Consider the following 12775-nt stretch of genomic DNA (forward strand, 5'->3'; position numbering starts at 1 on the left):
AAAAAAAACCATTGTGCAGTGTTGTTTTTTTACTGCTGTGCAGCCTGAACACCTCTTTTCTCTTATTTAATTATAACCGAAGCATAAAGCTTTTCCCCAAGGCTGACAACTTGTTTCAAATACATGACGTAGTAAGGGTTGTCAGTAAAGGAAGCAATCAAAGATCAATGAGCAGCAGCACAACATCATCTTCACACATCTCCAGTTCAAAAACATTTTTTAATAAATGCCCGGAACAAATCTAGCTCTACTGCGCTGAAGCTGAACCTAAAAAAATGTTTTGTACATGTTTAAGTGTAAGTCACAGAGTTCAGCGTGAATTGCCCGAGATTTTACATAAAGCCATTTTAATAAGAATAGCTCAGTGGAGAATGTGGATGAGATGTGAAAAGGGGCAAAGATAAAAGAGTAATTACCGGGGGACTTCTGAAGATATAAAAATATGGTCCTCTCAACGCCAGGAACTTGAACGCTGCAGTTCGACCCGCAGTGTTGCCCGCTGGGCTTCGACATGCCCAGCCCATGTGAACAACCTGCAAAGAGGAGGCGGGATGACATGTATACACATTGTCTGATCTTGCTCAACAGAACAGGGAAAAACCTGAGAGGCAAAAAAAAAACTGTGTACTGTCAAAACGGATGAATTAAACAAGAACTACAGCGATGCAGCTTTACAATTACACATTTGTAAAGCATCCCACTCTGTAGAGCGGTGCTGCAGTCCTCTGCTGTACTGAGATACCCTCACTACACCACGCCGACTTGGGATGGTTCTCTGCTCTCTACTCCGTCTAAATGTTCTGCTCTCAACACTTTCACGGCAACACCACCCAGTGTGATTCTGCTGTTTTACATCAAGAGATAAACTGCCTATGGATGCTTTGCTGATAAAGATGTGTTCCAAAATGTGCTTCAGTGATTTGATTAATTGTACTTATCTGGCATATTGCCCCGTACATTCAGTTCAGAGTGGCCACAGGTATACACTTCAGAGGGGCTATAAAATAGCTGCATTTCCAGCAGAGGTGTAGGTTGAATTACTGTAGACATAGGGCATGTGAGGGCGTATGCTCAGTGTGTCAGAGCAATTCTTCTTAAAGGTCTTCACTTCGGTGGATGCTTGAGGTTGTTAATCGTTGTTCTAATGACAAATTCGGTGGGGATTATTAAGCATCCAATTGAGACCTCAAAATGTTAATTTAAACAAAAAATTGTCAGTCCAGTCAAAAAAATAGATTTTTTTTTTTACTTTAATCATTAACATATTGAATTTTGTCACTGAAATGAAAGTAAGCAAGTTATATGAAGACAACTAAATTAAAAGGTACCATATTATATCCTATTTCTCCAAGTTAAACTAGTTCCCTGGTGTCCTAATGAACATGTCTGTGACATGCTTTGGTCAAAATACCATAAGGATGAAGCACCACAGCAGTTCAATCACCCTGCCATAACATCCCAGTTCAGAACGCTCTGTTTAGTCGTATCTCTTAAAAAAACAAAACAAAACTTCATCATTTGCAGACTCTAGCAGGCACATTGCTGTCATATATAACATGCATCCAATGGACAGATAAATCCTCTGAGGCTGGAAGTTTGTGTAGAACTCTGCGCTGCACTGTGGAGCCAAGAATAGAACTTTTCGCAGACTTCCGGTTTTAATCTGAATGAACTTCCAGTGTGTAAAATTTCCATGGCTGAAATGTAAAATAATGAGGAGGCCATTTTGGACCACCATATTTTTTTTTACTATAGTCCACAATGGACAAACTAAACATGTTTTGACAATAAATGTTGATCTCGGTGGAGGCTCCATGTGCAAAAAAGAAAAAAAAAGATCTTGTGTTACAGCAGCATAGCATTTAGATTTTGGCCTTTTTAACTCCTCTGTCACATCACAGCTGTCAGCACAGAACATAATTTGACTGATTATAATCAAAAAGGTATGTGGTGCTGGGCGTGTGACAACCAACATACCTGATCATCCGAAGCGCAGCAACTGTTGATGACCTTTATCTGAGAGGAAAACAAAGATAAAAACCACAATCACTCAGTGTTTTCATCCGCCTGTTTTCATGCACATTTTTCAGCTGCGAACAAAAACAGCCGAATGGAAACAGCCAATTCAAAAACAAATGTGAAATATCACAATAAGGTTTTTACACTTGAGGGAGGTGGAAAAGTTGGTGAGTTGATAAAAGGAAGATGTGAATGAGTGCAATGGAAATAAAAGGGCAGGCATTTGGGAATCAACTGAAATCAAGTGACCTTCTTGCAGAATGTGCTTATCTCAGTATCTCAGCTTATTAGCTTTCAAGTTTTTAGCAAATCTTTGAAAAAATGTGATTAAACACCACATTTAACCTTCATCAAACGTTTTCTTTTGATAATCGTCACGCTATGCTCCAATGTGTCTTTGGACAAACTATCCTCTTGAACACTGGCAGCTTATTTTACAATATTTATATTAGTGCTAGGGACGTTAACGCATTAGCGGCGTCAACTTTAACACACGTTAACGCATGACGCTTCCCATGACGACTGACCGGAAAAACATGCACGTGACGTCATGTTTACGTGACTCCCGATTGTTAAAATGAGTCTCTACAGCAATGCTAAACTTTAAAAAAAGAGGCACAGGTATGCAGTACACAGGTACGCTGGTTATTTGTAGCGCTGCTCTTCTCGTTTATTAAAACAGACTGCTCCAGTTCAACTGTAGGCGCGCTATGGGTGCTAACGCAGCTAACGGAACTAATGAGTAAACGGTGCCTGGAATCCGGCGCCGTGGCACGCAAACTTGACGTCACGTCTTTTTCTAGGCAGTCGTCATGTATATACTATACTACTAATATACTATATACACTATATATATATCCATATCTGTGTTACTTATGCTGTTTTATGACAGCTTTCACGTTTGATTACATTGTCATTATATTTGTGGAGCTGGAGAGTTTGAATTCACCTTTACTGAGAGGTCAATTTGGAGCACAAGAGAGACATACTGTAAGTTGTTTCAACCGCAGTGTGAAGGTTGAAACAATAAAGAGAGGAAAATGGAAATAATGCACTGCAGTGACCATGACATGACAACATTGTTTAGGTGTGAGAGAGTGTTTTTCTCCCCACTCAACTCATTTAAAAGTGTCACGCTACAGAGTATAAATCAATATTTCATAGTTTATTTTATGGTGTGATCATGTTCAAAGTTACGTGATTTTTTCATGCACGTAGGGTGGACAATTACCATCAGCATGAAACCACAATTCTGAGGGAGTATGCAACTGCAGGACAGCATCTGGGAGCGTAAAGGCAAACTCGAGCCCAATCATTTCTGCTCTGCCTGTACAACTGTGGTGCCGTTAGCACAAATGCACGGTCAGCGTTTCCAACACAAGTTGAATTTTAAGATTTTTTTTGAGGTGGAGGAAAAAAAAAAGCTGACATCTCCCTCCGTGCAACTGCTGCCTAACAAACGGACACAACAATCCCATAGACTTCTGCAGCAATGAATGAATACAAAATTCATGTAGGTCATATTGTGATGGATAATTCCAAACACATATTGTATTTGTAGGATTAAAGGGCAACTATACCCCCTCTCCTAAGGCTAACTCTGCCCAATGCATGAAAGAAATGGTCTGAGAGAATCGAGAAATCTGACAGCGTGAGGTGCTTAGTGAGACAATCAGGGGCCGTCCACATTGAGTTTAGGTGAATACGCATCGTTTTTGTTTTTTGCCAGAGAGGCGTTTTAGTGGACCTGAAATGGTATTTTTTGAAAACGCCTCCTAGAGTGGGAAAATCTCAAAATGCCGACCTCGTGTTTCGTTGCAGATAGAGAATACGATAATTAGGAAACCGATGACACCCTATTCCCAGCTCTCTCTTGCGCTATCATTTGTTGTTGTGTGATTGGAGATTGTTTGACAGTGTTGCAGTATTGACCAACTACTGTCAATGAAAAGTAAAAGAAGTAGTGCTGGGCACGTTAGCGCATGACGCATTTCCATGACGACTGACCGGAAGAAGACACTCTAAAGCAGGGCTGTCAAAATCATTTTAGTACAGGGGCCACAGCACATACAACACGATTTGATCCCGCGCTAAAGGAGCCAACGCAGCTAACGGAGCCGTGGCACGTAAACATGACGTTACACGCTTCTTTTTCTGGTTAGACGTCATGGAAATGTGTCATGTGTAAACCTGCATTAACGTGCCAAGCACTAAACTAAAGTCAGTCTGAAAAGACACTAGATATCACTAGAATACCTCCTGATTATAGTGATTTCCCAAAAATTTCCCAAAAAATTATCATTATAACAATGAACATGTCTGTGACAGCCCTGTTCAAAACGCTGCATTTAGTAGTATCTCTTTAGGTCCACCTTAAAAAAAAAGGAACTTAAGGCACAGGAAATTACATCACACACAGAGGCTACTGGGTGCTAACCGCAGTTAGCATTTGGAAAAGTGATAAATTGCAGGCTCTAGCAGGCACATTGCAGTCATATATAACATGTATCCACTGGACAGATAAATCCTCTGAGGCTGGAAGTTTGTGTAGGACTCTGTGCTGCACTGTGGAGCCAAGAATAAAACCTTTCCAGCACTCTCACGTGTTTTACAGACAAAGCAGAGCCCCGCGAGACAACAATTCCAGGAATTTAGCACATTGTGACGCCCCAATGAGTGCGGAAGTCAACATCGCGTGTCAACATCTCCTGTTCTTAGACTGAGGACCACAAACACATGATTGAGTCATCTTTTTCAAACTTTGCCGACTGATAGGGCCTCCAGAGTCCCAAATATTAGGATTTAAATTATTAAAAAGTAGATTTTCCATAATATGTCACCTTTAATTGATTCCTTTGCAGTGCTTCCCACACACATCCTATTTCAACATATTATGCGACTTCTTATTTGTTACGACAAGATATATAATACTATGTAGTTAGTGAATAGATGTTACTCCACATTTGTCATGTGTTGTCACCGCTCACACGGGCGACAATCACTCACCGAGCAGATATGAAACAGGCCGTCTCATAGCTAATTAATGACTGCTTAGTAGTCATTCACCATGCACACTTCTCTCTCAATCCCTCTCTCATTTCCTCCTGTTTCACTCCGATTATCACACTAATAATGCAAGGCATTTTTCGGCGAAGACGCAGACGCACAATGTGCCCGTGCTCGTCGGCTGCACAGCTGCCGTTTTTAAAACGTGCAATTAATTCATGCCTGCATCACCTAATTATGGATGTGGAGTGGGATTGCTAAATGGCCAATCAGGATGTAATTGTCTTCCCACTTTATGCGAGAGTGGATCGTTTGTTTTAATGGCCTACAACCTTTAAACAGACTCTTGACACACTTGGGAGTCTGTCATGTGCTTTTCAGACTGATGACATTTGTGTGGTTGTGCAGAGCATTATTTAATGTGGTTTGTTTGTCTTTACGAAGTGCAACAGACTGTGTTCTTGTCTCAATTTTTTTTTTCCCCAGGTGTTTTATAGTTTTGTCACTGTCATAAAGATGCAACGCCAGCAAGATGCCGGTTTCCAGAGTGGACAACACATTTTCTTTGTGCCATAAATTGAGTAGTTTTTGGGTTGTTGTTTTTCAACAACGCTGCATCCTGGTGGCTAAGACAATAACTTAGAAAAAGCAAGACCTAAAGTGAACCAAGCACACAAAGCAAAATCTAAATTTGTGGTAGATGGCAACAACGTGCTGTTAAGATTCTTCCAGATTAATGTTTTAACCAATTCTGCCACCATGTCCAAAATAGTGGTTCTCAAACATTTCATACCAAGTAGAACCTGAGAAAATATTGAGCTCTCAAAGTAACACCATTATCACCAACGTTGAAATACAGCGGTGTAAATAGGTCGAGCAAAGCCAGTAACGGACTTTTCACAGGAGGCAGATTTATTCCCAATAAGATAATTTACTCTCATCCTTCTCTTCCTCACAAACTTCACACACTGGTATAGTGAAATTAGATTAAGATGTAGTGAGAGCTTTCGCTTAATTTTACCATAAAAGGGCCAGAAAATGTCCTGTGAGTAAATGCTTGTACAATTTTTTTTCCCCAGAATAACTTTAAATATCTGGCACATTTACAATTTACTGCATGTTAAAATAGTGTATTAACAATTTAGAATGAAGAAAAACAAAAAGTATTATTGCAGTATTATATACCAAAAACACTGTAGTTGGACATGAACAACCAGACTTTGGCGACAAAGGCACTGCAACAAAACAAATTAAATTACCGTAATAACCACACATTGGCTTTGACGTGCAACTTCTCAGCTTTCACAAACATTTGGAATCTTCCGGATAGAACAAATCTTTGAGTAATTACGGTAATGCAAAGTGCACTTGCACGAACGCGTTGTCTTCAATACGCTCGGTGTTAAAGGGTTAAAATTCCTTTACTTTATGACAGACACTAATCCAATCACATCGACATAGGGACATATGACATACAAAATATAATTTTCAGAGCAATATTGGATGTGAAAAACTCTGAAGATAAAGGAGCTGGACAAAAGACTTTTCTTCCTTAGATATTTCTTACTGTGTCAAAGCAACAGTTTGTATTCTAACTGAAAGATCCTTGATCAATGTTGAATCACATTGGAAACTGAATTGAGACCTCGTGAATGAGAATCAAATTGATTTGAGAAATGATTTAGTGGCGATACCCAGAGCATGCACAAATGGAGAAGGCTGTGAAATGTTTAAAGATGCAGGACTGTTCAAGTTTGAAATTTTCAACTTTCATCCGTTTCTAATTGTGTGCTGTCTGGCAAAGTCAACATTTTGTGTTTCACGAAAAGCACAGCACTGTGTCAAAGTCTTTGGCCGCCATTAGATTTCAATTTCTCAATCACTACATTGGAACACATCCAGAGAACACAGGGAAAACGGTTTTAAATGAAATTTGTCAGGGGAAACACAGCTTCTACAGATTATAGTGTCAAGTATTTAGTGTGAGCAAGCTTCACAACTCTGGCTCTTAAATATGGAGTGGAAAATCCTCCGTTTTTATATCATATCTGCAGTGAAAAAGGTCTATTACGTCTCAAGACTCGAGAGACACTGTTTGTCTATACAGTAGGTACGTTTTTTTCTTTCTCTTACTTTTCCTATGAAGAAATTAAAATGTTTCAATGTATTTCAAAAACATTAAAGTATGGGAAAATAAAGAAATTGAATGCTCCCCTGGAGTGTCAGCATATCACACTCAGCTGGTAGTAGCTGCCGTTTGTTTCACCTCCGGCACAGACAGAAGGTAAGCGTATCACCTGAAATCCCTCTTATTAGACACTAACAATACACCGGATTCTCACTCTATTTTACACGAACATCAAACAACATGAAATAATCCTCCACTGAGCCACGTGATGCTGAAAAGCACACGAGTGGCGGGAAGAGTCTGTTTAAAGGTCGTAGGTCATTACAAACAAGCGTTCACAATCTGCGATAAAGAGGGAAGACAATAACATCCTGATTGGCCATTTGGCAATCACACTCCGTGTCCATAATTAGGCGATGCAGGCATGAATTAATCATAGAATTTTTTTTTTTCAGAAAAAAAAAAAAGGTAGCTGTGCAGCCGCTGCATCCACAATGCTTCGCATCATCAGTGAGGTAAACGGAGTGAAAGTGCATGTGCTGAATGAATACTTAGCAGTCATTAATTAGCTATGAGTTTTCTTGTGTCTGTTTCATATCAGCGAGTGTGTGACTCAATGAGGGATAGTAAGGACAAGTAAACATTTATTACGCATGTCAATGTTTTCTTTGCAAAAGATTGTTCTTTTGTTTTCACGAGGCTTACAGCCTAGAATTAATGGATGACATTTTGTACTGCCTAAAAGTAACACCATTATTATGTTGGATAAAGGTAGGCAGGGTGTTCTTTTGATGATACTGATCAGTACTTCCATAAAAAAACTTTTGTGAACAAGTTCATATATCACAATTATAACCCTCAGTTGACATAATCATTAAAAAATATTTTTTTTAAATACACAGATTAACAACTGTTGGTGAGTAAATATTAAGGGCTGCGATGATTATAAAATGAATCGATTATTAATCAACTGCTTAATTAATCGTCAATTATTTTGATAATCGATTAATCAATTTTTTAAATTATTAAAACAGGTTTTTCTTGATTTTTCCTTTTCTTAAATGGGAATTGATGGGTTTTTTTGCTTCATATAACAAAGAAATCCTATGACAGAGGTGTAGGAAACAATTGACATGTTTCAACATTTTCTGACATTTTATGGACAAATAACTTTAATTGATTTTTTCATTTCAGCTTCTCCCTCTCTAGGGATCGTCACAGTGGATAATCCGCATATTTGACTCTTCCTGACGCAACCCTTACATTTATCTGGGCTAGGGACTGGGATCAAAGCAAACGTGGTTATTACGGTAATTTCACTCGCGCTGTTGCAGGAAGCTGGCCAATCATTGTCTTTGTCACCAGAGAGGAAAGAGTTGGCCATATTTTTGGCCCGTTTTGGGACACAGACAAAAACTCAAACAAATGTTCAAGGTGCATTATGTAATAAATTTAAAGCAACTGGCCATAAAATCCTCCTAATGTGTCACAGAGACTCAGGAATAATGTTCATATAACAAACTGAACTCACCAACAACAGTACAGACAAAATATTTCCATTAAAATAAATGCAGACTTGCAGACTGCATATCCTGTTTATGTTTTGAAATCATGTTTTGGTATGTGGCGCCACCTACCACAGTCACCATTATGGCAGTCAGTAGAGTCTCAGCTGCCGCGCAACCACGGGTTGCCAGTTACGTCAGAAAACGAAACCTAAAAGACCTCGGTATTTTGAATTTGAATGTAGTAACCGTTTTTGGCCACATTCTTACATATGGCACCTTTAATTTAAATGTTCATATTTCAAATTTAACACAAAATCTGGTGCTCGTGTACACCTACAGTGTTTCTTTCATATTAAAACTTTTGTTTTTCTTCATTTTAAATCGTTAACATTCAGTTAATTTAAAATAACTGCCAGATATTGGACCCTAACCCTATCACGAGGCTATCACTAATCGCTAGTTACAGTATAGAGGTCCTTTCCCGCAACAATAACTTGCTGCACTGTACAAAATCCGAAATAATTAAATAAAAATGAAAGCGTCTCGAAGAGAGTCTGACAATAAATGCAATAAATCAACTGTCAATATCAGCAAAGAGCTTCAGAGATGGAGAGATTGGCCTGGGTTGTCTGCCGCATATAAAACAACTGCATCTGTCTGTGCTCATTTGATGAGACGAGCTCAGGACAGAGAGTGAGGATCCTAAAACGTGACCATTTTAATAACCCGCGCATGCACATCAACAATCTACTACTTCTCCAGGAGTCCTGCCAACTGCAGCTATATTTAAATCTTTGACAAATGAGAGTGCTGATGTAAAAAAACGAAAACATGAAAATGTGAAAAATCACATGCATTTCCATTAATGTCGTGCCAAGAAATATTCCTGATGAGAAACGCCCAACAATCCCCGCTTTACTCGTCTCCTTTCACAAAGACTCACTATACAAGAAAGTGGCCAAAGTCTGATGATGGACTTACGTTTTCTTGTGTCAAGTCGCTGATATTTGAGGATATTGCTTGGAGCCAGTCTGTGCTTTCTGCTGCAGTGCAAAATTGAAGAATATTGGTGTTGGCTCCATCCAAGGTGAACACTTCAAAACAGTTGGACCTGGAAAACATAGAGGTCAATATTAGAGGCACTGCAGATGATTGAAGACACTTTTTTGCACAAAGTGAAGCTGGAGCAGTTCAATACTGCTGCACTATAGCCAACTTGTGTTCGTGCGTTATATATAGAAAAGCTTCTTTCATGTGTCTGAATGGCTATTGACGTCTAATTAGAGCGGAGCTCTTCTCACAGTCCTTGACATTATTGAGAACAATGCTGGTCATATTTGTAGCGGCGTGCGCCTCTGATCCCATTCTCTTGTGTTACAGTTACAGTTTTTAGAATGTAATTAAACGCATCGACAAGATGCAAGGCAGGGCGAAGATAATGGCTCCAATTAAACGGGAAAATGGACTGAGGTGTGTGTCGTGCTTCATGGTAAGAATGTGCACAGTGACGAAAGAAAGTTGAATAAATTGTGGACGAAAAGCTGAATGAGAACATTTACACCTTCAACACCAGCAGTAGATTATCTTACCTGAGCATTAAAAGGCACATATCTAATATTTTTCAACCCCCCTGTACAGAAATGGTACGACTCTCAAATATTTTGACCTTGGGGCCATTGTGCATCTTGTCTGGTCAGAAAGGGGCTAACGTAAACATTGATATTAGCTAGTGCTGTCAAACGTTAAAGAGCCAGTGGCGTTTAACAGCGTCAACGTTAACACACGTCAACGCATGATGCGTTTCCATGACGACTGACCGGAAAAAGACACGTGTAACGGATTGTTAAAATTAGTCTGTAAAGTAACGCTAAACTTCAAAAACAGAGGCACATATACGCAGTAGACAGGTACGCTGGTTATTTGTATCGCTGTTCTTTTCGTATAATAAACAGTCCTCTCCAGTTCGACTGCAGTTCGGCGCTAAAACGAGCTAATGCTGCGAACGGAGGTAAGTGGTAAACGGTGCCTAGACTCCGGTGTCGCGGCACATAAACATGACGTCATGCGTGTCTTCTTCCGGTCAGTCGTCATGGAAACGTGTTGTACGTTAACACGTGTTAACCTATTGCACAGCACTTGTGCTTGATGTAGCATATTAGAGCTGCAGCTATGGAATATTTTTGTAATCTGGTATTCTACAGATTATTCCTAGAATCGGAATAAAAAAATATATATGTATATTTAATTTTGCGTTCTCTATTCATTGAAAAATAATATTTTTGTCGATTACAAAAATATTCCATATCTGCAGCCCTAGATATAACCTTAAAATGATATCTTGATAATCCATCATAACACTGCAATAAAACTATTTGTGATGATAGTTATTTCACAGAATTTCCAAAATAAAAGTGTGACCTATAACCTAAAAAAATAAAAACACTAAAACTGAAGTCAGTGTTTTTCAAGAAACTGACTAAGGCACAACAGAATAATTGACTTTACAGTTCAGATTGCGAAAATGACCCTTTAAAAACACATTTGCGGCAGAAAATTATGATTTTGCATTGTTTTAACAACACGCAATTTTACATTTGTCATTTTTTAACTACACCATCCCCCTTGGAGTGCCTCGAGGTTAAGTCCACAGCTTTACTAACACAATTAAATCTCTGTGTTTATGGGGGTGTTGATGAGGTCATCTAAAAGAGACCGCACTCATCAGCTTAACGTGATACTTCCTGACATTTAATTTCCCTGCATTTTGCACGCCGCTGACACTCGGAATCCTCCGAGATAGTCGTGACCAAACATAAAAGCAGTTTTTTTCCTTTGCTTCTTATTTACGAAACTTCAGGGAAAGGAGGACATATTGCACGGGGAGCAGGTGGGATGTTCTGGATGTATGTATGTAAGATAAGGTTTTATAACATTCCATGTTCAAAAAAGACAGACATCATATATACACAGCTGTTCAGGTTAGACAGTACAAAGTCAGCATTCCTATAACAAATCCTCTGGTGAGCATGACTTTCATATTGCATCTGCAAAGCTTGTTAGAATCCTCTGTTCCACTAGTGACTTGGTCGCTCTGCAGCTGTGGCTTCACTGCACTTATTTTTATTTGATCTTTTTATTTATTTCTATTTATCAAGGGCATCAATCATTTTGTGTCAATGTGCCCAACTCAAATTGGCTATATCTATGATTTGTACAAATATAAACCTTCACTAATAGATGTGCGTAATTATTTACATCACCTCGCAAAAAAATAGATGTCCGCAGAGAAATAGTGAGCAACATATGACGCATATTTCCACAGTATACCCGCCGGATTCCTTTCAATTACTGTGGAACCTTTGAAACTGTGCACTAATGGGAGCAAATGCGAGACGGGATGAAAGTGCAATGAGTGAAGAGCTCCAATCCGAGGGATTAATCAAAGGAATGGGCAGCCAGCGAATCAATGTCAGGAGAACACAGCCCTGTCAAGAGGAGCTGCTAAAGCCCCTCCACCTCCACTGAGCGGGACGGAAATCCTCCCAGAGAGATGGGATCCACAGACTGTGGTTCTTTTCATACATCTGCACCATTCCCCCATTCCCAGCGGCACAAATTATTGTGCCTTGGCTGCTGACATGGCAGTAATAAATCCTGCGAGACAAAGCAGAGACATATCACCCAGTCAAAATGGGGATACATGAAGAATATATCGCGTGCATTGGTGGAGATGGGGGATTCGGGAGACTACGGCGAGTTGGGAATTTCTTCGTATATTTGGTTCCAACATAATTTGTTCAGATGTTCACGTTAATTCATACTTGGCATGGGAGGATATGGAAAATTTCATGTCACATTCATCCTCACCAAATTAACTGAGCCACACTATTACTGCAAACTCTAAAATGAAAAAAAAAAAAAAAAAACCCCACTAAAAATCACTTTATTTTACATCCTGTGAAAAACAATAGTCATGGAGAGAATGTCAATTATCCTTAAAAAGGGTTCTTATTAATCTGCAGAGACACTGCCATGTGTTGGCATTTACTGCTTACTCTTTGTCGTTAGCAACAATAAAAACAAACACTTACCAAAAAATTTACCCAAGTATTGT

General features: G+C 39.2%; 1 protein-coding gene across 1 annotated transcript in view; it reads right to left on the minus strand.

Annotated features, from left to right (window-relative positions):
- sntg2 (syntrophin, gamma 2) overlaps positions 1 to 12775 on the minus strand; it is a gene marked incomplete at both ends in the record, with an annotated part of 100925 nt that overhangs the window by 21807 nt on the left and 66343 nt on the right. Inside the window, 3 exons of the mRNA XM_083907987.1 lie at positions 417 to 533; positions 1978 to 2016; positions 9643 to 9772. Coding sequence (XP_083764113.1) covers positions 417 to 533; positions 1978 to 2016; positions 9643 to 9772 — 286 coding nt within the window. The remainder of the gene's footprint in view (positions 1 to 416; positions 534 to 1977; positions 2017 to 9642; positions 9773 to 12775) is intronic.

Source organism: Microchirus variegatus (genome assembly GCF_963457635.1).
Source record: "Microchirus variegatus genome assembly, chromosome: 21".
Classification (NCBI taxonomy): Eukaryota; Metazoa; Chordata; class Actinopteri; order Pleuronectiformes; family Soleidae; genus Microchirus; species Microchirus variegatus.